Consider the following 27,978-nt stretch of genomic DNA (forward strand, 5'->3'; position numbering starts at 1 on the left):
GCTTACCAGCTGTGAAGACCATAGAGTTCCTGGAGCTGATGTAGAGCGTCCTCAGCAAGACACCATAGAGACGTCCCGTCTTCTGTAAAACTCCTTTACACTTCCTGTGATAGCGGTGACGTGTTTCCGGGTTGGGCAGTGATGGCGTTGGAAACTGTACCGAAAGATTTGCGGCACCTGAGAGCGTGTTTATTGTGCTCGTTGGTGAAGGTGAGGGCTTCGTTGTGGATTCGTGGTGCTGCTAAATGCTGTGTGCGCGCAGGAGAGCGCCCCACACAGGGAGGTGCCTTCTAAGTCACGTGACCGCTAACACTTAAAGGGATTTTCCAGGGCTGATGTGTGACCTGTGGGCAGCCGGCCTTCATTGGATGTGTTGGCCCCAGCAGCATACTGTTCTGCTCTATTCATCAGTCTGGCCACAAAGCAGTGCCCCCATGTGTGCCCCTATTGCAGCAGACTGTGCCCGTCCCAGGTTGTGTCCTGTTAGCTGTGTATGGCCATGCCTCAGCTATATGGCCATAACGTGACAGACCGTCACCCCAGCGGCTCCGCTGTGCTGCCACCGCGGTGCTGATGAGGCGTCCTTGCTTGCTACATATACAATTGTCCACACAGAAAAATCTGATTGGTTCCAGGCCACTCATGGAGAACGGTGTATGTATTTGTTTATTTTTTGTCAAAAAGAAAACAAATAAAAACTGATCTGAAGGAGGCCTCAGGCTCTGTCTATCCTATCCCACAAAGAATAAGCCCTCCTAAATCCACCCATATTGCTTCTATTGGGAAAATGAGCAATCATACGCCGCTATGTTAATCACATGACCTGAAAGGTTCTATATAAAAATAGGAATGGAAAAATGTGTGAGCATTCCTTTATAGCATGTAAGCATTACAGATAAGGAGGAAATCGAAACGGCTCCCATGGACCAAAGGGAGACGCAAACCTGACGCAGTTAACTCCAAGAAAATATTGTATGAAATCATTGTTTATTGAAATATGTGTAAAATAACAATTAAAAAGCAAAGATTGCCTCAATGGGCAGCACTAGGTAAGAAGCCACCGTATAGAAACAATGTCGTATAGTAGTAGATGATTAGGCAGTATGTAAACTTTATTTTTTGTCCCCAAAACTGGCAAGTCTACAAAGGATAACTAATAGTGATGAGCGAATATACTCGTTACTCGAGATTTCTCGAGCATGCTCAGGGGTCCTCCGAGTATTTTTTTAGTGCTCGGAGATTTAGTTTTTCTTGCCGCAGCTGAATGATTTACATCTGTTAGCCAGCATAAGTACATGTGGGGATTCCCTAGCAACCAGGCAACCCTCACATGTACGTATGCTGCTAACAGGTGTAAATCATTCAGCTGCGGCAAAAAAAACCCTAAATCTCCAAGCACTAAAAAATACTCGGAGGACCCCCGAGCGAGCTCGGGAAATCTCGAGTAACGAGTATATTCGCTCATCACTAATAACTAGTGTAAGGTAGCTATATGTAAAATACCACAAGGCCTATTAGGTACCTAAATCCATAAAGCATTAAGCTGATGCTGTATTAGCCCTCATATGTCCAGGAGAGGAAAAATGTCAAAGTTGTGGACACCGTCTATCCTCAAGGCAAGTCCCCAATGCCAGTCAAAGTATACACATATCACAGACATCAGCTATCTCTAGCAGAGATTTACCAGTCGGCAACAAATATTCACAGATCTCAAAAAGTGCATAGTAGAAAGAGATCAAAGTATCTCCACATAAAATAGGGTAAAGTCAAACAGTATTACCCACATTGACAGCATTATAATGATATAAAGATAGACGCTTAAGCAGTGGAGGATAGTAAGAACCGTGGACGTGTCCAGTGCAGACCCGAGCCCCAACGCATGTTTCACCCTGCTTCTTCACACCCCCCTGAGGAAGCATGTTGCCTAAACATCTACTACTATACGACATTGTTTCTACATGGTGGTTTCTTGCCTAGTGCTGCCCATTGAGGCAATCTTGCTTTTTAATCGTTTATTATTTTAGACATATTTCAATACAGAATGATTTTATACAATACTTTTTTTTTCAGTTATCGTCATCTGTGTTGCGTCTCTAGTACTTTGGACCGTGGCAGCTGTTTTGTATCATAATTAAAGTGCAGCCTATACAGTATTTATTTGTTGATGTGTGGGTTTCCTCCCACACTCCAAAGACCTACTGATAGGGAATTTAGATTGTGAGTCCCAATGGGGACAGTGCTGATAATGTCTGTAAAGCGCTGTGGAATTAATGGCGCTATGTAAATGACTAAATATATTACTTTAAGGAATGCTATTAATATAAGGAGGAAATCAAGTCCTAATTAAGATCACAGGAGTTCTGTCAAAATTCAATGCCATTTCCATCCTTGTGGTTTCTTTATATTGAGTGCTATGGAATTTTAATAATTACTAAATAAAGTTTGGCATTTCATCCAAGGACCTAAAACAAACCTTTATTTTTTTTAGATTGCTGCACACGTTATCTTGTTCATGTCTGTATCATGTGTACATAGACCAGAGGTCCCTTAATAACTGTCTTTTGGATGCCAGAACTAGAGGCAGAATGTTAACCCCTCATTGCCGTCTCTGGAGAACATTTATATTAAATTATAGAAAAATTATCATATCATCCTTATTTTAGCCCATTAGAGGCATTCCAATAAGAGGAGACATTTTTTTTTTCTTATTTCTCAGCATTTTCACAAGTACGAAGTTGACAGGTTGTCGTATTTCTAACTACCGGTATATGCTCATTCCTTTTGCAGACCATTGACCAGTTTGAATATGATGGCTGTGATAACTGTGATGCATACTTACAGATGAAGGGCAATAGGGAGATGGTGTATGATTGTACAAGCTCCTCTTTTGATGGGTATGTATTTTTTGATCAGGATTTTCTTAACTTTAATTGCCCTTTATCATCTATCCACAGGGTACATCCTCACCAATCCCATAAAGGGGCCCTTAAATGTTCAGTCAGAATGTATTTGGAGCACACATGTGAAGGCAGCATAATATAGAGACAGACCTCTTGATCATAGTTATGTCAGTTATTGTCAAGTTGTTGATTTCATAAAATCATGGGTGAAAAATTGTGATCTGAGGCAGGAGTCCTCCCACTGATATGTACTGTAGTCTTTGGTTTCATGAGTTATAGAAGCACTCCCAGCAAAAACTTTGTTCTCTTATTGATAATGTGAGACAGTGTAGGCGCAGTACAATACTTAACGATTGCCATATTCCTTTATTTCTACCATCGCTCAGGTCTTTTGGGTTACATGACTTCAGATTCACCAGATCACACACCGAAGGCTTCATAGGCTTACATTGGTGGAAATTGCACCCGCCTACACAGCAGTCCTTAAGTGACACGGCAAAGATTAGGAGGATGCTGGAATCCGGGGAAGGCGGCAGACGGTAGTTTTAACACACCTACAATACATCACATATGTACTTGGAAAAAAAATGAGCTGATAACATTTTTGCTGATCGTGCCTCTTTAAAGTGGTTTCTACTTTTTTCAAATTTTTTTTTTAATTTATTAAATACCTTCGTATTAAAAACCAATAACTATAACAATATTTCGGGATTCTGAGACAGTGAAGACAACCAAACAGAACTACAGGTCAGAGGCAAGGACATAAGTATTGATTCCAGTTACCAACACAACCATATTAAAGGGAATCTGTCACCCCAACATTCACCTATAAGCTAAGGCCACCAGCATCAGGGGCATTCTGTAATGCTGTAGATAAGCCCCTGATGTAACCTGAAAGATAAGAAAAAGTTAGATTATACTCACCCAGGGGTGGTCCCGGTCCGGTCCGATGGGCGTCGGGGTCCAGTGCCTGCCATCTTCATATGATGATTTCCTCTTCTTTGCTTCTTGCCGTGGGTCCTGCACAGGCATACTTTATCTACCCTGTTGAGGGCAGAGCAAAGTAGTGCAGTGCGCAGGCGCCGGAAAGGTCAGAGGAACTGCCCCTGGGTGATTATAATATAGCTTCTTTCTCTAGTCACCTTCCACGACAGCAGCGTCGGAGGTTCTCTTCCCGCCCTAATGGGGGACAGGAAACACAGAGGTTAAATACCCCTCCCCTTCTTGCAACCACCAGTGTTTTTCCTGTTCCCTATGGGGCATGAAGAGGTTCTCTATTAGTGCTGCTGTAGTCGGCGATCTGGAACACACGAAGCTTACCTACTCAATGCCAGGCAGCCGAGGTCGAGGGCATCGCTCTCCTCCTCCGTGGGCTGCTCCCATTTCCATGCGACTCGGGACCTCTCCTGCGCCTCCTCGGGGGGTAAAGCGGGGCAGTGATGTGTGGCCAGGGTCCTCTTGCAGCTCCCCGGCGTCCTCCTCTCCACATGCTGGCTGGTTCCGGAGTCTGCGCGTACCGGAAGTAACTTTAATTCGAACTTCCGGTTCACTAACTGGTGCGTTCCAGGGTGGAATGCACGCGCTTGGGTGTACTCCGGAGCTACTCGCATGATTGGGGCGTTCCCTTCGGGGTTCCAACTGAGGACCTGGAGGAGGAGCACAAACACCAAACGCTGGGACCTTGGTTATATAAATCCTGGTCGGGGGTTGCCTCCAGGTAAGGCCCATTGTCTGTGTCCATCTGTGACTGTAGACAGATTGACCATGGACGGTGACAACCCTCCCTTTTTGCCTCTGCAGAACCCAGCGTCCACCCTCCTACTGTAAGTAGAGGATGAAGGTCCCTTGCTATCTGGGTTATGGCCTTATAGACCCTGCTCCTAAGAGGGAGTGCCCAGCCGCAAGTGTGGGGTTTGTGCTACCAGGCTTCCCTCAGCATATAAGAAGTTTTGCCAGCCGTGCACTGATGATGTGTTGCGTGCCGAACAGTCCTCCCTGTTGGACAGTATCAAATCCCTCATCAAGCAAGAGGTTCAACGCTCTATGTCCGCCCTTTCCCAGGCCCCAGTACCACAACTCCCTCCTTCTAAAAAAAAAAAAAAAAAAAAAGAAGATGGCACCTGTGGAATCTGATTCAGACTCGGGCGAAGTCCGTACCTTTGGTTCAGAGGATATTTGGGAGAATGAGGGTTCCACTTCCTCCCCCAAGTCCGATAATAAATATTATTTTTCCTCTAAAGATATGGGGGCGTTGATTAGTATGGTGAGAAGCACCATGGTGGACTAGATGTTTGGGAGGTTGAAACCTAAAAAAAAAAAATCAAGTTTTCTCCTTCGCCACATTAGGGGACACAGAAGCATGGGTGTTATGCTGCTGTCACTAGGAGGCTGACACTAAGTTGAGACAAAAAAGTTAGCTCCTCCCCTACAGTATATACCCTCATGCTGGCTTCCAGAGACCCAGTTCAAGCTTAGTGTCCGTAGGGGGCACACAGGGTCTGCTATTCAGACCAAAATCCTTCTAATTTACTCCCGGATGAAGGGGCGACGGAACCTTTCAAGGCTCCGATCTTCCCGAACCAACAACAGGTGAGCACGGAGAGTGTCACCTCTCCGTATCCTCTCCTGCGACGTGGGATGCCACTGCCTGGGCTGATTCTAGGGGCGACGGGCCCCTTCAAGTGCACCCTGAACAGACAACCACATGGAGTGTCGCCTTCTGCAGCCAGGCCTATTGCCGGACACTTTGCCCTGCCCACCAGGTCTTACCCTCGGATGTTAAGTGGCACTCCTCAACATGGCATCCGTGCAGCCCCCACTGCATCACCACTGAAAAAAGCAGATGATGGAAGGGGGTGGACGGTTTCTCTCCACCCCCCCACTTTCTGGGGGATGGTGGATGGGGGCTCCCCAACCCTGCACCATCCTAACCATCCCAGGCACAGCTCTAACCTGCTGCAGCAGTCCCCTTCCATACGGGGTAAGTGCCACCCGGGAGGGGACTTTTTTTTTCTGCGGTTACAGGAGGGCTCCATAGGACAGGAACATCAGGGCACCGTGGCGTTTTTTCCAGCGGTCCGTGGGTGTGCGCCGGCCGAAGCCATAAATTTAGTCCCCGGCTTCGCCCTAGTACGGGCCGCATCCAGATAGGCCCCGCCCACCATTCGTACACTCGCGTGGCACCGCCCCCAGACCTTGTGCTTCTCGCTCTTTGCGAGATTATCTCCCAGCTCTCGGCGGCCATCTTTCCCCCCAGGATACCGGTCTTATCAGCGCCACCTCTTCAGCAGACAGAAATATTGCGGGACAAAGGACCTGGGTAAGGTGACTGCACTAGGTACTTCCCTGCAGGCTTCTTTCTCACCATCGCTTCCATAGCAGTTTTTTAACTTATACTGGAGTACACCATGTCTCAGTCAAGAGCTAAAAAGACTGCAAAAGTGCATACCACCTATTTCTCTGCGTGTACCACCTGCCAGGCTCCTCTCCCTCGGCCGCGAAGTTCCCCTCTTTGTTCCGCCTGTGATAACCAATGTGCTCAGAAGCCCTCCGCCGCTACCGACCCAGTGTACCTAGTCCCCCGGAGTGGGCCACATCACTGTCACAATCCATGGCTTCGTTGGCCAAAGCGATTTGAAGGGATTCAGACCCCTCTGGGAAGCGGGGCAGTCATCATCTACCTGTGTTAAGAGACCTCTCCTTTACAGGGGAATCATCGGCCATCAGGGGCCGCTCTCACCTGAAGGAGGTACGGACATCCAAAAAACGGATCCGCACTACCTCTCCTGAGCATTCTAGCCATTCAGCCTCTATTAGCTCCACTTCTCACTCACCCTCTCCAGGGGTTCGCAGCGATCATGACTCTGACTATGTTATGATGCGGTGGTCTAGGAGCAACATGGAACGAGCTCTGAAGGAAGTGGTAACTGTACTGACCGCAGTCCCTAAGCTCAACACAACACTAGAAGTAGCCGTGGGATGCTCCTGTCACTCCCTAGGCACCTCGTCACAGCCTGAGAACTAACTACCCCTATAGCTAGAAACAGGAAAACTATCTTGCCTCAGAGAAAATTCCCAAAGGATAGATTAGCCCCCCACAAATAATGACTGTGAGTGGAGAGGAAAAAGACATACACAGAATGAAACCAGGATGAGCACAGGAGGCCAGTCTAGCTTGATAGATAGGACAGGATGGAATACTGTGCGGTCAGTATAAAACACTACAAAAATCCGCGCAGAGTTTACAAAAAAATCTCCACACCTGACTAAAGGTGTGGAGGGTAAATCTGCTTCCCAGAGCTTCCAGCAAGACAGGATTAATTCATACTGATAACGCTGGACAAACATAGAAAGCACTGAACGGATAAGTCCACAATCTGTGAACAGAAAAGCGCAAGCAAAAACTTAGCTTTGCTGAACTGGTCAGGATAACAGGGAAATCCAAAGAGATGTGAATCCAACCAGGAACCATTTACAAGTGGCACTGGCTGAAGGAACAGCCAGGCCTAAATAGCCGAGCAGAAGAGACGATAAGTGGAGGCAGCTGATGACAGCTAACTCCAAGGAGCAGCCATACCACTTGAAACCACAAGAGGGAGCCCAAAAGCAGAACTCACAAAAGTGCCACTTACAACCACCGGAGGGAGCCCAAGAGCGGAATTCACAACAGACTATGAGTCTGAGGCATCCTTGGACCCGGATTCTCCGGAGTTTCAATCGACTGTGAACTCCCTCATTGAAGCTGTCAATCACGCGCTAAAGGTTGACGACGACCCTAGTTCGGCTCCGGGACATGCAGTATCTTTTAAAAGAACCAAGCGATCCCATAGGGTGTTCGCCTCTCATCCTGACTTAGACATAGTCCGGCGACACAGAGAGCATCCGGATAAGCGCTTTACGGGCAAAAAGGCACTAGAAACAAAGTATCCTTTTTCCGCAGATCTTGTCAAAGATTGGACGGAACCTCCATTGGTGGATCCTCCGGTGTCGCGTTTGGCTACCAAAACGCTTTTATCCGTGCCTGATGGGGCTTCGATTAAAAATCCCACAGAACGTCAAATAGACTCCCTTGCTCGCTCAATTTACGAAGCTTCAGGTTCCTCTCTCTCCCCTTCTTTCGCTGCGGCATGGGTCGCAAAAGCAATGGTTTTCTGGGCAGATGCCCTTGCAAAATCCATTTAGGACAAGGCTCTTCCGTCTGAGGCTGCAGATCTCGCCAAACAAATTGCCATGGCCGGGAACTATGAAGTTTGTGCCTTTAAATGCTGCGAACTGCGCTGCAATTGCAAATTCAAACGCCGTCACCATTAGGAGAGCACTATGGCTTAGGGAGTGGCATGCGGGTTCCTCTTCTAAAAAGTCATTGATTTCTCTGCCTTTTCAGAACGGACGTCTGTTTGGAGAAAAATTAGACCAGCTTATTTCCGTTGCTACAGGAGGGAAAAGCAAATTACTCCCACAGCAAAGGCCCAAAATTACTTTTCAGCATCAGCAACACTTTCGCTTTCGGCCCTTTCGCAGTAGCCCATTCTGGTCTACTCCCACAACCTCGTCCAGATCAGAACGATCACCACGTGCAGAGAGAGACTCCTGGCCCTCATACAGGTAAACCAAGGGAACCCAGAACCAGGGGAACCAGGCCCTCCAGGTTCGCTTCACAATGACTCGAGCCTTCCGGTCGACACCACCAAAGTAGGCGGACACCTGCTTCTGTTTCAGCATGTCTGGCTTTCTGTCATCCACGACGAATGGGTCAGAGACCTGGTGTCTTCTGGTTACAAAATAGAATTCTCCGCCTCCCCTCTGGCACCGTTCTTCCCCTCTCACCTCCCAAATTCAGAGGCTCAGGCTCACGCATTTCACTGCGCCATCGAAACTCTACGGTGAAACGGGGTCATTGTTCCGGTTCCAGAACACGAGAGATTCAGAGGTTTTTACTCAAACCTCTTCGTCGTTCCAAAAAAGGTCGGGACTGTGCACCCCATTTTGGATCTAAAGCTGCTAAACAATTCTGTGAAGGTCCGGCACTTCAGGATGGAATCCCTTCGGTCGGTCATTTTTTCAATGAAAAGAGAGTTTCTGGCATCAATCGACATCAAGGATGCTTATCTCCATATCCCAATCTTTCTGCCGCACCAGAGGTTCCTGCGTTCTGCCATCCAGGAGGACCATTTCAAATTCATGGCCTTACCCTTCGGCCTCGCCACCACACCCAGGGTATTCACGAAGGTCATGGCGGCAGTCATGGCCATTCTTCACTCCCGAGGAGTGGTCGTGTTGCCATACTTGGACGACCTCCTGATCAAGGGTCCATTCTATCAGGCTTGCAACACATTACCTTGGATACTCTTTCACGCCTGGGCTGGCTGATAAACTTGCACAAGTCCTCCCCCGTACCCGCCCAACGGATCTCTTTCCTAGGCATGATCCTGGACACGTCCCAGGCGCTGGTCCTGCTCCCTCAGTCCAAGGCCCAAGCTCTCCAGCAGGGAACTCAGACACTTTGTCGTCCCTCCCCTCATTCCATTCGGTTTGCCATGAGGATCCTGGGAAAAATGGTGGCAGCAATGGAAGCGGTCCCTTTCACCCAACTGCATCTCCGCCCCTTGCAACAGGCTCTGCTAGACAATTGGGACAGGAGTCCCTTATCCCTCGATCGGCCATGTCCCTTGTTTCCGCGGATCAGGCAAGCGCTCAAATGGTGGACTTTGGAATTGTCACTCTGCCAGGGAAGATCTTTTCTCCCAATTCACTGGCTGGTGGTAACTACCGACGCCAGTCTCCTCGGTTGGGGAGCAGTATTTCGCCACTACACTGCTCAAGGGTGCTGAACGATTCGGTAGTCGAGACTTCCAATAAACATCTTAGAGATTTGAGCGATCAGGTTTGCCCTGAGACGTTTCCATTTCCTCCTTGCGGGCCACCCAATTCGAATTCAATCAGACGTCACAGCTGTGGCGTACATAAACCATCAGGGGGGTACCCGCAGCAGGGCGGCAATGCGAGAGGTCTCCCACATTCTCCGTTGGTCCGAGAACAACCGCTCGATCATTTTGTCAGGGCACATTCCAGGAGCCGTCAAGGTCTCGCCTCAGGAGAATGGGAACTCCATCCGGAGGTCTTCCAGCAGATTTGTCTTCGCTGGGGGACTCCGGACGTGGACCTGATGGCGTCCAGACTGAACGCAAAGGTTCCCAACTTCATAGCATGATCTTGGGATCCTCAAGCCATCAGGGTAGACGCACTGGTATCCCCATGACATCTGTTCTGTTTCCCGCACATCTTTCCTCCGCTTCCCTTACTACCGAAGGTTATCCGGAAGATCAGGATGGAGGGGGTCCCTCTGATCCTAGTTGCCCCAGATTGGCCATGTTGCGCGTGGTACGCAGAGCTAGTTCAACTCGTCTCCGACGTTCCCTGGCGGCTACCAGATCGCCCAGATCTGCTTCGCCAAGGGCCGATCGACCACCAGAGCTCAGGGGCCCTACGTTTAACGGCTTGGCTGTTGAAACCTGGATCCTAACTCAAGCTGGTTTCTCCCAGCAGGTCATTGCCACCTTGATTAGCGCTCGCAAGACGTCATCTGCTCGCATCTACCACCGCACTTGGAAAGCCTTCTTCTCATGGTGCAGGCACCGTGGACGTCCTCCTCTTGTTTTTCGGTTCCCTCCATTCTGGATTTTCTCCAGTCCGGCTTGGATTCCGGTCTGGCGCTCAGCTCCCTCAAGGGTCAGATGTCGGCATTATCCGTGTTGTTCCAACGTAAGATTGCTTCTAATTTGCAAGTCAGGACTTTCCTTCAGGGGGTTTCCCACGTAGTACCCCCCTATAGAATGCAGTTAGAGACCTGGGATCTTAATTTGGTCCTGAGTGTTCTTCAGGAGGCCCCTTTTGAACCTTTGCAAGAGGTTTCGCTGACTGTTCTCTCTTGGAAGGTTGCCTTCCTTGTGGCAGTAACCTCTATCAGAAGAGTCTCAGAGTTGGCTGCCCTGTCCTGCCAGGCGCCCTTCCTTACCTTCCACCAGGACAAAGTGGTCCTCCGCCCATCTCCGTCATTTCTACCCAAGGTGGTTTCATCCTTCCACCTTAATGAAGATATCGTTCTTCCCTCCTGTCCATAGCCAAGACATCGGGTTGAAAAGGCCCTTCACACCTTGGGCGTAGTAAGGGCTCTCAGGAGGTACATTTCTAGAACTGCTCCCTTCCGTAAGTCGGACTCCCTCTTTGTGCTCCCTGAGAGTCACAGAAAGGGTTTAGCTGCTTCAAAAGCCACGATAGCCAGATGGATCCGGTCAGCTATTCAAGAATCTTATCGAGTCAGGGGCAGACCTATCCCGACGGGGATTAGGGCACACTCAACTCGGTCAGTGAATGCTTCCTGGGCCATTTGGCATCAGGCGTCGGCAGAACAGGTTTTCAAGGCCGCAACGTGGTCCAGCCTGCATACTTTCTCGAAGCACTACAATGTCCATACTCAATCATCCGCTGATGCAGCCCTTGGCAGACGTATTCTGCAAGTGGCTGTAGTGCATTTATAGTCATTTGGTACACGGAGTTATTCGGTTATGAGTTTTCCCATCCAGGGACTGCTTTGGGACGTCCCATGGTTCTGTGTCCCCCAATGTGGAGAAGGAGAAATAGGGATTTGTGTGTACTCACCGTAAAATCCTTTTCTTTGAGTCACTCATTGGGGGACACAGCACCCACCCTGTTAGCCTTAAAGGGACTCTGTCACCTGAATTTGGCGGGACTGGTTTTGGGTCATATGGGCGGAGGTTTTGGGTGTTTGATTCACCCTTTCCTTACCCGCTGGCTGCATGCTGGCTGCAATATTGGATTGAAGTTCATTCTCTGTCCTCCATAGTACACGCCTGCGCAAAGCAATATTGCCTTGTGCAGGTGTGTACTATGGAGGACAGAGAATGACCTTCAATCCAATATTGCAGCCAGCATGCAGCCAGCAGGTAAGGAAAGGGTGAATCAAACACCCGTAAACTCCGCCCATATGACCCAAAACCAGTCCCGCCAAATTCAGATGACAGGTTCCCTTTAAGGTTCGTTCTTTTTGACTCTTTACTTACTTTGATTTTTTGTACTCTAATATTGTTATATGTTATTAATGCTCTCCTACTGCTTTTACACTGAACTGGGTCTCTGGAAGCCAGCATGAGGGTGTATACTGCAGGGGAGGCGCTAACTTTTTTTGTCTCAACTTAATGTTAGCCTCCTAGTGACAGCAGCATAACACCCATGGTTCTGTGTCCCCCAATGAGTGGCTCGGAAAAAAGGATTTTACGGTGAGTACACAAAAATCCCTATTTTCCCATACACGATAACATCCAAAGTCTTATCCTTCTGGAATGGGCTCCCTGAGAAAGGGCTTTGTGTCCTGTCTGATTTAAAAAATCGTTTCCCCCTAGGTGGGAAATTCCCAAAGTGGATGTTCAGGTGTCCAGAGTGGCTAAGAAGACGGCTCTTCCTTTCGAGGACTCGTCTCCGCTCAAAGATCCCATGGATCGTAAAATCAAGAGCTTACTAAGAAATCCTGGGACACCTCCACTAATCTGCTAAAGACAAACGTAGCTTCCACCTGTGTCGCCAGATCTCTTTTTCGCTGGCTCCGTACATTAGAAGACCACCTTTCTCAGCGAACTTCTAGGGAAGAGATACTTGACTCTTTCCCTCCTTCAGAAAGCCGATGCTTCTGCGGAATCTGTACGTGTAGCAGCGAAATCCGTAGTCCTCTCCAACTGAGCTAGGAGAGAGCTCTGTGCCTGAAGTGAAGTCATGGAGTGGCGATGTAACCTCTAAGGCTAAGCTTTGTCATTCCCTTTCAGGGACACTATGTTTTCGGTCCAGCTCTCGATGAGATTTTAGGAAAAGCTACGGACAAAAAGAAATTGCTCCCTGAGCAGAAAACCCTAAAAACGGGTTTTTCACCCCTCCCGAGATCGGTCTTCCCAGAGGGAATATAAAGAGAAAGGCAAATCGGGCAGTTGGAGCTATCCGAAGGGTGGTAAGGGCAAAAATTTCCTTGTCCCCCACTGCCAGCAAACTCCTGACAAACAATGACTGCTCTTCTATCGGGGGTCAACTCTCGGGCTTCCTCCCTCAGTGGCAATCCACAAACCAGTGGATCCTCCGTACCATTCAGGACGGGTTGAAACCAGAGTTCGAGGGGTTTTTTTTTTCCCCCCTCAATGCCTGGGAATTACCTCACTACAGAGTCTACACCTTCAAGACTCCTTACTATTAGGTATTTAAGGTTTGCTTCAAGCAAAGGTGATCTCTCGAGTACCCTTACAGGAGATAGGCACAGGGCACTGTTCTCACCTATTCCTAGTCGAGAAACCCTCAGGGAAGCACAGAGTCCTCATCAATCTGAAATCCCTGAATCAAGTGATCGCATACAGATGATTCAAGATGGTGTCGATCATATTAGCAATCCCACTCATTGGACAGGATTGGGTAATGGCTACAATAGATCTGAAGGATGCCTATTACCATGTGCCAATCCACCCAGATCACCGGAAGTTCCTCAGATATGCAGTTTCCCATGATCATCAGGTCAGCCATTACCAATTCAATGTCCTCCCGTTCGGCATTTCATCAGTGCCGTGGGTATTTACCAATATTATCGCAGAAGCATTAATCTTCATTCATCATCAGGGGATTTGCATCATTCTGTATTTAGACGATTTTCTTGTCGTCGCACCAGCTATCCCTCGTCTAAACTTAGATGTGGCAAAAACCTTGGAGATCCTGGAATCCCTGGGCTGGATCCCAAATTTGGAGAAGTCAGATCTTCATCCATCATCAAGGAAGAAATTCCTGGCAATTCTCTTAGATTCATAGAAAAAAGCATCCTTCTTGCCCAAAGATTGTCAACTCGATCTTTTTCAGAGGATCTCCAAGTTCAGAAACCAGGGGGCTTCTACCGAGGGACTTAATGTCTATCCTGGGATCACTGACATCATGCATCCAGGCAGTTTCCTTGGCTCAAGCCCAAACACGAGTTCTCCAGACTCATGTTCTTCTGTCTTGGAAAAGGCATCACAATTCTTTGACCAGGAGAGTTCCCCTTCCCGGTCATGTGAAGTCTTCTCTTTCATGGTGGCTAAACTACCGGAACCCCCAGCGGGGAGTCAACTGGAATCAGCTTTCCCTGAAGATACTCACTTCAGACGCCAGTCAGAGAGGCTGGGGCGTTGTGCTTGAGAAAATCCATTCCAGGGGTTATGGGCCCCAGACATCATATCCAATTCCTCAAACTTCAGAGAACTGAAGGCAGTAGAAGAGGCGTTGAAAGTCGCATCTGCCCTTGTACGAAGTCATCATCTACATGTCTATTCTGACAATATGATCACAGTGGCCTACCTCTGACGCCAGGGAGACACGAAAAACGCCAGCTGGAAATCAATCGCTGCAAGAATTTTTTCCTGGGCAGAGAAACATCTTCTGTCCATCACAGCAGTCCATCTAAAGGGGTCCGCCAGTGTTCAGGCGGACTTCCTCACCTGAAAGGACTTCCATCCGGGGGAGTGGTGCCTGGACCAAGCAGTCTTTCTATCCCTTGTGTCAAGATAGGGAATTCCAGATGTGGATCTATTTGCCAGTGGCCAGAACGCGAGGGTGAGAACGTTCTTTTCCCTCAGTCCCACAGTTGGAGCGTGAGGATTAGACACCGCTTCTTATCTTGGAGGTTCAACTTGGCCTATGTCTTCCCACCGATCCCGATTCTAGCAAGGACGCCACAGAAGATATGGTGAGATCAGGTAACCACGATTCTGACTGCTCCCATGTCGCCGGGAAGACGTTGGTACAGCCCTTTAATGGACATAGCCCAGGAAGGTTCGCTACTTCTATGCCAGGGAGTTGACCTCCTTCACCAGGGCCCCCTGTCGCACCCGGACCTTCACAGGTTGAATCTTGCGGCCTGGCTACTGAAGCCAGAATCCTAAAAGCTAAAGGGCTTTCAAGTGAAGTGATACAAACTCTCCAGAATAGTAGGAAGCCAGTAACCAACGCCATTTATGGCAAGGTTTGGAAGAGTCCTGGTGTTCTCCGAATGTTCCTGATCCCTTTCATACTAACATTGCGCAGATTCTGGATTTTCTTCAAAAGGGGCTGGATCTAGGTCTTACACCTAGTACCCTGAAAGTACAGATGTCAGCTCTTAGCTCTTTCTTTGACCAGAACTTGGCTAGTCATCGCTGGAATAAGTGTATCATGACCTCAGTGGCTAGAATCCGACCTAGGCTTTGTAGCCGAATTCCCCCTTGGATTTAAATCTGGTGCTTAACAGTTTAACCAAAGATCTATTTGAACCCCTGTCATCCATGATTTTAAAAAACCTTACCCTTAGAATTGCCTTTCTCGTAAGCAGTTACTAACGCTTGACATGTAAGGGTTCTGAAGGCCCTATCAATACAGGACCCCTACTTAACAGTTACTGCAGATAGCATTATTCTCTGATTAGATCCCCCTTTATGCCTAAAGTAGTCTCGGACTTTCATCCTTCTAATACGAAGGAAGAAGCCTTTCACACCTTTGATGTTCGCAGCGTGGTTCTCTACTACCTCCAGCAAACAAAGGGCTGGAGGATTGACCAAAATGTATTCATTCAGCCCTCAGGACGAAATAAGGACAAGAAGGTGGCTAAGGATACGATCGCCAAGTGGATCAAACAAGCTATCTGCCTGGCATACTCATCACAGAGTATATCTCCTGCATCACTGAAGGCTCATTCTGCGCATTCAGTATCAGCATCGTGGGCAGAGAGAGGGGACGCATCTACTGAGCAGATATGCAGAGCCGCCACTTGGTCTTCTGTCCATACGTTTACCTGACACTACAGACTAAGTTTTAATAGGGATTTAACATTCGGCAGATGAGTTCTGGAGGCTGTTGTCCCTCCCTAAGAAATTAGTTGTTGGTATTACTCCGATGCTGCTGTTGTGGAAGGTGACTAGAGAAAATAGAATTAGTCTTATCGGTAATTTGGTTTCTATCAACCTTCCACGACCGCACTAATTTCCCTCCCTATCTGATTTTCTTATTGGACGATTCCTGCACTTTGGTGGTAACTACTCATGCTAGTGTGTCCAGAAAAAAACACTGGTGGTTGCAGGGAGGGGAAGGGGTATTTAACCTCTTTGTGTTTCCTGTCCCCCATTATAGCGGGGAGACAACCTCCGATGCTGCTGTCGTGGAAGGTTCCTAGAAACCGAATTACCGATAAGACTAACTCTATTTTTTCTTATCTTTCAGGTTACATCGGGGGCTTATCTACAGCATTACAGAATGCTGTAGATAAGCCCCTGATGCCAGTGGCCTTAGCTTATAGGCAAATTTTGGGGTGACAGATTCCCTTTAAATTGTAAGATAAAGTAACTCCAATGGTGAATATCACCAAACAAATCATGATGTAAAGGCCGGAGGGGTAACTAAAGGGTTAGTAAAACATAATTACCTCAGACCTGCAGTGCCACAACCTCTACGTGCGTTTCGGCATGTGTGCCTTCTTCCGGTGGACTTTTTTTTTTAAAGAATTTTTTCTTTATATAGGTTATTGATATTTTTGCACTGGATTTCCCAGAATTAATTCCCTGAATGGGCACAGGTGTTTTATTTAGTTAACACTGTGCATTATCTAAATCTGTTTTTTCAAATGTGTAAAATAATCAGAACAGGTACTCATTCTCTCTGATTCCAGGGCTAGTTCCACACTGCGGCTTGGGTCTTGGTAGTTTGGCTGCAGTAATGGCGTCACCTCCTCTGTAGCCAATCTCTGAGCTCAGCAGCTTGTTCCCACTACATTAGCAGAGTGGCTAAGCTCAGTCATTGGCTACATCGTTAATGCACTCATATCAACGTGGCGGCCGAAGACCTTGGGAGGGTCTTTAGGATAAGTCATTAATGTCTGATCGGTCGGATTACAACACCCAGCATTCCCGCAGGTCAGCTGTTGGCGGCAGCTGCCAGCTGGAAGTACTTCCTTGCGGAGCTGGCCATCTGCTTGTAGTGGCTGCCACAGGGTACTACACATCCACCTTCTAATGATTTCAATAGGCGGATGTACGGTACCAAGCCCCGGCCACTACCTTTAGATGGGCAGCTCCGCAAGTAAGAACTGATGACTTCAATAACAGCTGATCGGTGGGGGTGACGGATGTCCTAAGGTCATCAATATAAAAGTAGTGGACAACTTCTTTAACGCTGCCAACTTTTACCTTCCAGTCACTGATAGAAGTTTTCTCCCTTTGCGTATTGATAGAGAGAACATTGTTACACTGTGGGGCACTGAACTCATGATCATGGAGACCCCTTGCTCATGCAGTGCTTGGCAATATGTGTATAGTTTATTCTCTGGTGGCACAATATGGTCTGTGCTCTGACAAACTGCAGTAACCAAACCCCCATGCCATATAATATCTGGAGTAGTGAAAGGGGAAGTGCTTCACAGGAATGCCCACTAAGCTCTGAACTTGCATAGCCACAAACATGTGAGAGAAAACAAGGCTCTAAAATGAAAGAAGCGATGCAAAAATAGGCCATCGCCCTCCAGGTCTGATCCATGTCTGATAATACTTCCCATCTACAACAGTCTTGCACAATCTTCTGCTTTGCTCAACACTAATTTGAGTATATGAGATTTACATTTGTTTGAATTTATATTTATTTTTTTCATACATACAGGATTGTTGCTATGATGAGCCCTGATGATAGCTGGGTATCAAAGTGGCAGAGAATAAGTGAGTACTGTAATACATTTGCTAGAAGCTTGGGAAGAACTGTGTATTAGTATTTCAGGTGGATATCTAATTAGACTAAGTTATTTTTTGTTTTTTAAGTCTCATGGTTTTTCTATTTGGAAATACTCAGCAAAAAACACACGGCAGAATAATAAAAATACACCAATCACTTGTAATTTTTTTGGGCATTTTTCATTTTTTTTATTTTTTCATGATGTAAACTTTGAAGAAAATATGGTGAAAGAGGCCTCGGGGTCTGGGATCAGCCTTTTTTGCATGCACAGATGCGTGTGAGCCTTGTGAATACACAGCTGCAAATCATGACAGTCTCTTATTGACTAGAGACACATTCAAAAATGAAAACTGAAATTTGATTGGTTGCTATAAGCTACTTTTCTTTTTACACCAATTTACATAAATTTCCCCATTTTGTGAATCCAGTTCTGGCACTTTCGAAATAGCTCCTGTGTGACAGCAAGCGTTCTGCTGCTGCCATAGAGTGACTGCGAAAAAACAGTAGTGTATGGTATAGCGTTACAGATCAGTAATACAGCGGCATGCACACATCAGTGTATTTGTTTTCCTCCTGATAGACCATTTCATCATGCATATAATTTTAATCAAGTTTCAATAAAGTACCGTATTTTTCGCTTTGTAAGACGCACTTTGCTCCCTCTAAGTTGGGGGGCAAATGCGTCTTACAAAGCGAACATGACTTACCGATACCATGGGTGTAAACCGCAGGCTGGGATGAGGGGGTGTCTCTGGGTGCCCGGCGGTTGCTGGCTGGTGCTGCAGGTGTCTCCAGTGCCCAGCGGTGCTGCGTGGGTGTCCGGCACTGCCCGGGGCTCTGCCGACATTTTGCGACAGGCCAGAGCCCCGGTAATTCCACGGTTCCCTGTGTGTGTGCTGTGGACACCAGGAATATGGCCGCTGCCGGGGGAGGTGCATGCGAAGATGTGATCTCTGGACCAAGATCTCGAGAGATGAGATTTCAGCGTTGAGATCTCATCTCTCTCACAGTTGTTTTCAGTGGGGTGCAAGTACAGTTCTGGTACCCAAACCAAACTTTCTAATAAAGTTCGGGTCGGGTACCAGAACCTGAACTTCCAGGGGGCCGCTCATCCCTAGTTTCCATGTTTCTTAGACATCTGTTGTCAATCTCATACAGACGATCGATCTATTTAAATAGATTGTCCACACAGAGTTACTGTTCAATCCAAGTACAGGCGCTCGTTGCACCCTTGGCATGGTCGAACATTTAACTGTATTTTCCCACCTATTTGTTTTCACTCCATCTCCTCCCCTCACTACCCTCTCCTCTGTTCTTTAACCGCTGTGGCTTCATAGAGCCAGAGATGGGTGAAGATGGATGGAAAACAAGCAGGTGGGAAGGGTTATATAAATGGACTCTGCCAGCACAGAACGACTGTTCAAACCAAGTACAGGCGCTTGGTGCTCCATGGCGGGGCCAGTAATTTACCTACACCTTCCCACCTGCTTATTTTCCCTCTATCTCCACCCTTCTCTTGCGCTTTGAAGCCAGAGCTGTCAATCAAAAAAAGAAGGGACGAGGAGATAGAGGGAAAACAAGCAGGTGAGAAGGTGATTGGCTCCACCATGAAACACGGAGCAGCTGTACTTTGGACAGTCATTCTGTGTAAAAAGACCTTTTAAGACCATCTTCCCTCCTGCTTGTCTTCCATCAACCTCTCCCTCCTCTTCACCTGAAAGAGACATTGTGTGCACGTTCCCAGTTCCTGAGTTTCATCCGCACATGCGGATCCCATATACTTACATCCTTTTGAGAGAAGGGGTTACACTGACTTTTGTCACGAATGTTAGCTATGGTTGAGGCTTATTTGCTTTTACTTTCCTTGTTGCTTTTTATCACATAGCTGTACATGGCTATAATTTATTTCCAGAAATTCTTGGGCAGTCTGAACTCCTGCTCCTCTTACTGTTCTGGCTGCTGCAGCGCTTCATGTTTGTATCTTGTAAAGTTTACAAGCTCACCAGTGAGTCAATGCAGCAGAGCTATCCACTGTCTCATAACTTATTGGCACAGACATTGTGGCTGCTTTTTCACCTTATTAGTAAATGCATTCTGGTATTATTTGTCGCTATGGGCTTTCTAAATAAATTTAGATATATATACGTTTTAAAAAAGGAAAAACAAGCGGCATCCATTTCATTGTAGTATAGCTTGCCAAAGGCTCAGATGCCTATGAGCCGAAAAGTTGCCATTCTACACACGGTCAAGTAAATCATCTACTCTTTGTAGTGCTGCCTACATTTTTGCTTATGTTTTATATATACTTTTTGACCTATTACTCTAAATTTGTATATGAACTGGTAATTAACATGAATCTGTTAAGCTGTGATTAGATATTAGAATAGACATTCCTTGTCTACAACCCCTAATCCACAAACTTGCACACCCTTGCAGAAATCATAAACACCTCGATCTACACTCTCTCTGAATCCCTTCTCCCTCTTACAGAAATAAGTTCCCTACACAATGCGGATGCCGCTGCCCCTCTATATAACACCACAATAGCTGTAGCTTTGGAATCTGTTGTCCCTCTCACACATACCAGAGCTCGCAAAATCAACAGACAGCCCTGTCACACCAGCCTGACCAAAGAACTGAGGCGATCTTCCAGGGCTGCTGAGCGGAAATGGAAAAGGTCACACTCCAATGAGCACTTCATCGCATTCAAACAGTCCCTCACTACTTTCAAGGCCACACTCGCCACAGCTAAACAAACCTACTTCTCATCTCTCATATCCTCCCTGTCTTACAACCCTAAACAGTTATTCAACACCTTCAATTCTCTCCTCCGTCCCGCAGCACCTCCTCCCTCCCCACTCATCTCAGCAGAAGATTGATAACATCAGAGACAGTTTTGGTCCACAACCACCAGAGTCCTTCCTCCCAACTGCCCAGCCCTCCACCTCCAAAACCAACTTCTCCACCATTACAGAAGATCAACCTCCACTCTACTCTCAAGATCGCATCTCACCACCTGTGCACTTGAACCGATCCCTTCCCGCTACGTCCCAAACCTCACCACAGTCTTCATCCCAACTCTAACCCATCTCTTCAACCTATCACTAACAACTGGTGTTTTCCCCTCAAGCTTCAAACATGCCTCAATCACACCTATCCTCAAAAAGGCCTCTCTTGACCCATCCTCTGTATCTAGCTATCGCCCTATATCACTTCTCCCCTATGCCTCAAAACTACTGGAACAACACGTCCATCTTGAACTGTCCTCCCATCTCTCTTCCTACTCCCTCTTCGACCGCTTACAATCAGGCTTCCGGTCACACCACTCCACTGAAACTGCCGTAACTAAGTTCACCAATGACCTATTAACCGCCAAGAGCAAGCGACACTACTCTATCCTCCTCCTCCTGGACCTGTCCTCTGCCTTTGACACAGTGGACCATTCCCTATTATTACAGACCCTCTCATCCCTTGGGATCACAGACTTGGCCCTATCTTGGATCTCGTCATACCTAACAAACCGGACATTCAGCGTCTGCCACTTACACACCACCTCCTCACCTCGCCCCCTATCTGTCGGAGTCCCGCAAGGTTCAGTCCTAGGGCCCCTGCTCTTCTTCATTTACACCTTTGGCCTGGGACAGCTCATAGAATCTCATGGCTTTCTGTATCACCTCTATGCTGATGACACACAGATCTACATCTCTGGACCAGATATCACCACCCTACTAACCAGAATCCCTCAATGTCTGTCCGCTATTTCATCCTTCTTCTCCGCTAGATTTCTAAAACTTAACATGGACAAAACAGAATTCATCATCTTTCCCCATCTCACGCGACCCCCCCAACGAACCTATCCATTACAGTAAACGGCTGCCCACTCTCCCCAGTCCCACAAACTCGCTGCCTCGGGGTAATCCTTGACACTGATCTCTCCTTCAAACCACATATCCAAGCCCTTTCCACTTCCTGCCACCTTCAACTCAAAAATGTTTCACGTATCCGTACATTCCTAAACCAAGAAGCTGCAAAAACCCTAGTCCATGCCCTCATCATCTCTCGCCTCGACTACTGCAACCTCCTGCTCTGTGGCCTCTCCTCACTCTCCCACCTCTCCAATCTATTGTAAACTCACCTGCTCGACTAATCCACCTGTCCCCCCGCTATTCACCGGCCTCTCCCCTTTGTCAATCCCTTCACTGGCTCCCCATTACCCAGAGACTCCAGTACAAAACACTAACGATGACATACAAAGCCATCCACAACCTGTCTCCTCCATACATCTGTGACCTCGTCTCCCGGTACTTACTTACACGCAACCGCCGATCCTCACAAGATCTCCTTCTCTACTCTCCTCTTATCTCCTCTTCTCACAATCGCATACAAGATTTCTCTTGCGCATCACCCCTACTCTGGAACTCTCTACCCCAACATATCAGACTCTTGCCTACCATTGAAACCTTCAAAAAGAACCTGAAGACCTACCTCTTCCGACAAGCCTACAACCTGCAGTAACCACCGATCGACCAAACCGCTTCACGACCAGCTCTACCCTCACCTACTGTATCCTCACCCATCCCTTGTAGATTGTGAGCCCTCGCGGGCAGGGTCCTCTTTCCTACTGTAACAGCCGTGACTTGTATTGTTTAAGCTTATTATACTTGTTTTTATTATGTATACCCCTCCTCACATGTAAAGCTCCATGGAATAAATGGCGCTATAGTAATTAATAATAATAATATTGCTTAATGTTATATTATAGTAGAATATTCTTTTATTATATTAAAGAAAACATTTTAACAGTGAAGGGGGATCAATGAGTGGAACAGGCTACCAATAGAAGTGGTGAGTTCTCCTTCAGTGGAAGTCTCCAAACAGGCTGGACAGAGGGTTTAGTGAATCCTGCATTGAGCAGGGGGTTGTATACGAAGACCCTGGAGGTCCCTTCCAAACCTACCATTCATGTACGGGCAGTGGAGCAAAAATGCTACAATATTGTTTTTGAAATTGGAACAAGGCAGAAGGCAAATTTTGTTTTACTGGAAAAAGTGTTCACCTAAATATATTTATAGAAAACCTATTCCGCCTGCTGAGGTGGAACTGTCATGGCGTGACTGGCAGCAGTCGGCTCTCGGCAACTGTATAGCTGAGGAAATGTTTGACAATCCGTATCATACAACTTTGCATGAAAGCTGCAGTGCTCCTCAGCGGTGGGTAAGGCATTAGATACTGTATTTTTGCCAGTTAATTAAACTTCAGGGCAAATCGGCATCAGCAGGGAAATTGTGTATGGCAGTGTTCATTCTGAATCTGATATACTTAACGTTTGCTTTCTCTCCCACTCAGCTAACTTCAAACCTGGAGTGTACGCAGTGTCTGTCACAGGACGACTTCCACAAGGTAAATGTTTCCCGACGTAATTCTTTATAAGATGTCATTCCTAAAGAATACAGCATAGAGGGGCTGCTTCACATGCAGTAACTGCTGCTGGAGTTGAAATTTGGTTGCCCCTGCTCTCGCTCACTACAGACAACCGTAAAGTTATGATGTCAGGCCATTGACTTAAAGATTCAGCCACAATAGGAAAAAAAAAATTAGCTGGGGGAGGATTAGAAGGAAGGAGAGGGGTTAGCAGGGAGAAAGGGTATGGAAAACAGGAGGAAGGGAAATGAGGCAACAATCTTGAGGTAAGCACACAGCATGAAAATTCATGTAGGGGGTGTTGTTTGCAGAGTAAGTACACTGGCATCAACAGGATTAAGGGATCCATTTAGTAATGTAACATACATAGTAACATAGTAACATAGTTAGTAAGGCCGAAAAAAGACATTTGTCCATCCAGTTCAGCCTATATTCCATCATAATAAATCCCCAGATCTACGTTCTTCTACAGAACCTAATTGTATGATACAATATTGTTCTGCTCCAGGAAGACATCCAGGCCTCTCTTGAACCCCTCGACTGAGTTCGCCATCACCACCTCCTCAGGCAAGCAATTCCAGATTCTCACTGCCCTAACAGTAAAGAATCCTCTTCTATGTTGGTGGAAAAACCTTCTCTCCTCCAGACGCAAAGAATGCCCCCTTGTGCCCGTCACCTTCCTTGGTATAAACAGATCCTCAGCGAGATATTTGTATTGTCCCCTTATATACTTATACATGGTTATTAGATCGCCCCTCAGTCGTCTTTTTTCTAGACTAAATAATCCTAATTTCGCTAATCTATCTGGGTATTGTAGTTCTCCCATCCCCTTTATTAATTTTGTTGCCCTCCTTTGTACTCTCTCTAGTTCCATTATATCCTTCCTGAGCACCGGTGCCCAAAACTGGACACAGTACTCCATGTGCGGTCTAACTAGGGATTTGTACAGAGGCAGTATAATGCTCTCATCATGTGTATCCAGACCTCTTTTAATGCACCCCATGATCCTGTTTGCCTTGGCAGCTGCTGCCTGGCACTGGCTGCTCCAGGTAAGTTTATCATTAACTAGGATCCCCAAGTCCTTCTCCCTGTCAGATTTACCCAGTGGTTTCCCATTCAGTGTGTAATGGTGACATTGATTCCTTCTTCCCATGTGTATAACCTTACATTTATCATTGTTAAACCTCATCTGCCACCTTTCAGCCCAAGTTTCCAACTTATCCAGATCCATCTGTAGCAGAATACTATCTTCACTTGTATTAACTGCTTTACATAGTTTTGTATCATCTGCAAATATCGATATTTTACTGTGTAAACCTTCTACCAGATCATTAATGAATATGTTGAAGAGAACAGGTCCCAATACTGACCCCTGCGGTACCCCACTGGTCACAGCGACCCAGTTAGAGACTATACCATTTATAACCACCCTCTGTTTTCTATCACTAAGCCAGTTACTAACCCATTTACACACAATTTCCCCCAGACCAAGCATTCTCATTTTGTGTACCAACCTCTTGTGCGGCACGGTATCAAACGCTTTGGAAAAATCGAGATATACCACGTCCAATGATTCACCGTGGTCCAGCCTATAGCTTACCTCTTCATAAAAACTGATTAGATTGGTTTGACAGGAGCGATTTCTCATAAACCCATGCTGATATGGAGTTAAACAGTTATTCTCATTGAGATAATCCAGAATAACATCCCTCAGAAACCCTTCAAATATTTTACCAACAATAGAGGTTAGACTTACTGGCCTATAATTTCCAGGTTCACTTTTAGAGCCCTTTTTGAATATTGGCACCACATTTGCTATGCGCCAATCCTGCGGAACAGACCCTGTCGCTATAGTGTCCCTAAAAATAAGAAATAATGGTTTATCTATTACATTACTTAGTTCTCTTAGTACTCGTGGGTGTATGCCATCCGGACCCGGAGATTTATCTATTTTAATCTTATTTAGCCGGTTTCGCACCTCTTCTTGGGTTAGATTGGTGACCCTTAATATAGGGTTTTCATTGTTTCTTGGGATTTCACCTAGCATTTCATTTTCCACCGTGAATACCGTGGAGAAGAAGGTGTTTAATATGTTAGCTTTTTCCTCGTCATCTACAACCATTCTTTCCTCACTATTTTTTAAGGGGCCTACATTTTCAGTTTTTATTCTTTTACTATTGATATAGTTGAAGAACAGTTTGGGATTAGTTTTACTCTCCTTAGCAATGTGCTTCTCTGTTTCCTTTTTGGCAGCTTTAATTAGTTTTTTAGATAAAGTATTTTTCTCCCTATAGTTTTTTAGAGCTTCAATGGTGCCATCCTGCTTTAGTAGTGCAAATGCTTTCTTTTTACTGTTAATTGCCTGTCTTACTTCTTTGTTTAGCCACATTGGGTTTTTCCTATTTCTAGTCCTTTTATTCCCACAAGGTATAAACCGCTTACACTGCCTATTTAGGATGTTCTTAAACATTTCCCATTTATTATCTGTATTCTTATTTCTGAGGATATTGTCCCAGTCTACCAGATTAAGGGCATCTCTAAGCTGGTCAAACTTTGCCTTCCTAAAGTTCAGTGTTTTTGTGACTCCCTGACAAGTCCCCCTAGTGAAAGACAGGTGAAACTGTACAATATTGTGGTCGCTATTTCCTAGATGCCCGACCACCTGCAGATTTGTTATTCTGTCAGGTCTATTAGATAGTATTAGGTCTAAAAGTGCTGCTCCTCTGGTTGGATTCTGCACCAATTGTGAAAGATAATTTTTCTTGGTTATTAGCAGAAACCTGTTGCCTTTATGGGTTTCACAGGTTTCTGTTTCCCAGTTAATATCTGGGTAGTTAAAGTCCCCCATAACCAGGACCTCATTATGGGTTGCAGCTTCATCTATCTGCTTTAGAAGTAGACTTTCCATGGTTTCTGTTATATTTGGGGGTTTGTAACAGACCCCAATGAGAATTTTGTTACCATTTTTCCCTCCATGAATTTCGACCCATATGGACTCGACATCCTCATTTCCTTCGCTAATATCCTCCCTTAAAGTGGACTTTAGACAAGACTTTACATAGAGACAAACCCCTCCTCCTCTCCGATTTTTACGATCCTTTCTAAACAGACTGTAACCCTGTAAGTTAACTGCCCAGTCATAGCTTTCATCTAACCATGTCTCGGTTATTCCCACTATGTCAAAGTTACCTGTAGATATTTCTGCTTCTAGTTCTTCCATCTTGTTTGTCAGGCTTCTGGCGTTTGCAAGCATGCAGTTTAGAGGATTTTGTTTTGTTCCAATCTCCTCGCTGTGGATTGTTTTAGAAATGTTCTTACCTCCCTTCTGAGTATGTTTTCCTGGATCTTCTTTGTTCAAGTCTAATGTTTTTCTTCCTGTCCCCTCTTCTTCTAGTTTAACGCCCTCCTGATGAGTGTAGCGAGTCTTCTGGCGAATGTGTGTTTCCCAGGTTTGTTGAGGTGTAGTCCGTCTCTGGCGAGGAGTCCATCGTACAAGTAATTCACACCGTGGTCCAGGAATCCAAATCCTTGTTGTCTGCACCATCGTCTTAGCCAGTTGTTTGCATCAAGGATCCTGTTCCATCTCCTGGTGCCATGCCCGTCTACTGGAAGGATAGAAGAAAAAACTACCTGTGCATCCAGTTCCTTTACTTTCTTCCCCAACTCTTCAAAGTCTTTGCAGATTGTCGGTAGGTCCTTCCTTGCCGTGTCATTGGTGCCAACATGTATCAGAAGAAATGGGTGGACATCCTTGGAGTTGAAGAGCTTTGGTATCCTATCGGTCACATCCTTGATCATTGCACCTGGAAGGCAGCATACTTCTCTTGCAGTTATGTCCGGTCTGCAGATGGCTGCTTCTGTGCCTCTCAGTAGTGAGTCTCCCACCACCACCACTCTTCGTTGCTTCTTGGCTGTACTTTTTGCTGTCACTTGTTGCTGTGTGCCCTTTTCTTTTTTGCTTGCTGGTATTGCTTCATCCTTAGGTGTGCCATCTTCATCCTCTACAAAGATTTGATATCGGTTCTTCAGTTGTGTGGTTGGTGATTTCTCCATGGTCTTCGTGCTTCTTTTGGTCACATGCTTCCACTCATCTGCTTTTGGAGGTTCTCTGACACTTTTTTCACCTTCTGTGACCAGTAGAGATGCTTCTGTTCTGTCTAGAAAGTCTTCATTCTCTTTGATGAGTTTCAAAGTTGCTATTCTTTCTTCCAGACCCCGCACCTTTTCTTCTAAAAGGGCCACTAGTCTACACTTCTGACAGGTGAAATTTAATTCTTCTTCTGGTCGATCTGTGAACATGTAGCACATGCTGCAGCTCACCATGTAGGTTGTCACATCTGCCATGTTGCTCCTAGATCCTGCTGAGTTACTGTGTGCAGTTTGTATTCTGAAATCTGGTGACAGATCTGTACTCATGTATTTTGGATCCTGTACCAGCCATTATGGGGACATGATATAACGTATGGTTGGGTTTTTTTCTCTTTATGGGGGTGGATGGTGTCGCTTTACTTCCTGTTACGGGCAGAATCTATGCCTTCCACCTTCTCCCTGACAGTCTGACTTTCTTACAGGTATTGTACGTGAGCTGAAGAGCCGTGGTGTGGTTTACAAATCCAGAGACACTGCCATCAAGACGTGACTGCAAGAGAAGGGCTGGAGCAGAGATTGGGTTGAAGTCTGTGTCTTCTCTTCCGTTGGTTTTATTTTCCTGTTGTGTTGCTGAAACTGTGGTTTCCCTGGGGGAGGGTTGTGCCGCTGAGTGCACCTCATATACTGGGACATTATGTCTTTGCACCTACATCAAACAAATAGATACCAGAAGAGAGTTATGGGGATGCATTTACTGTTTGTAATTGATATAATACCAATAAAGATGTTCTTTAAAAGTTGA

General features: G+C 46.3%; 1 protein-coding gene across 1 annotated transcript; it reads left to right on the forward strand.

The window, feature by feature from the left end:
* The first annotated feature begins 65 nt into the window (after positions 1 to 65).
* On the forward strand, positions 66 to 27,978 carry SUPT4H1 (SPT4 homolog, DSIF elongation factor subunit). Its single transcript, XM_069761453.1, has 5 exons — positions 66 to 210; positions 2,788 to 2,894; positions 17,598 to 17,653; positions 23,013 to 23,066; positions 27,659 to 27,978. The coding sequence occupies exons 1-5, from the start codon at positions 142 to 144 to the stop codon at positions 27,724 to 27,726; spliced, it is 354 nt and encodes a 117-aa protein (XP_069617554.1). The 5' UTR covers positions 66 to 141; the 3' UTR covers positions 27,727 to 27,978.

Source organism: Ranitomeya imitator, chromosome 3, assembly GCF_032444005.1.
Source record: "Ranitomeya imitator isolate aRanImi1 chromosome 3, aRanImi1.pri, whole genome shotgun sequence".
Classification (NCBI taxonomy): domain Eukaryota; kingdom Metazoa; phylum Chordata; class Amphibia; order Anura; family Dendrobatidae; genus Ranitomeya; species Ranitomeya imitator.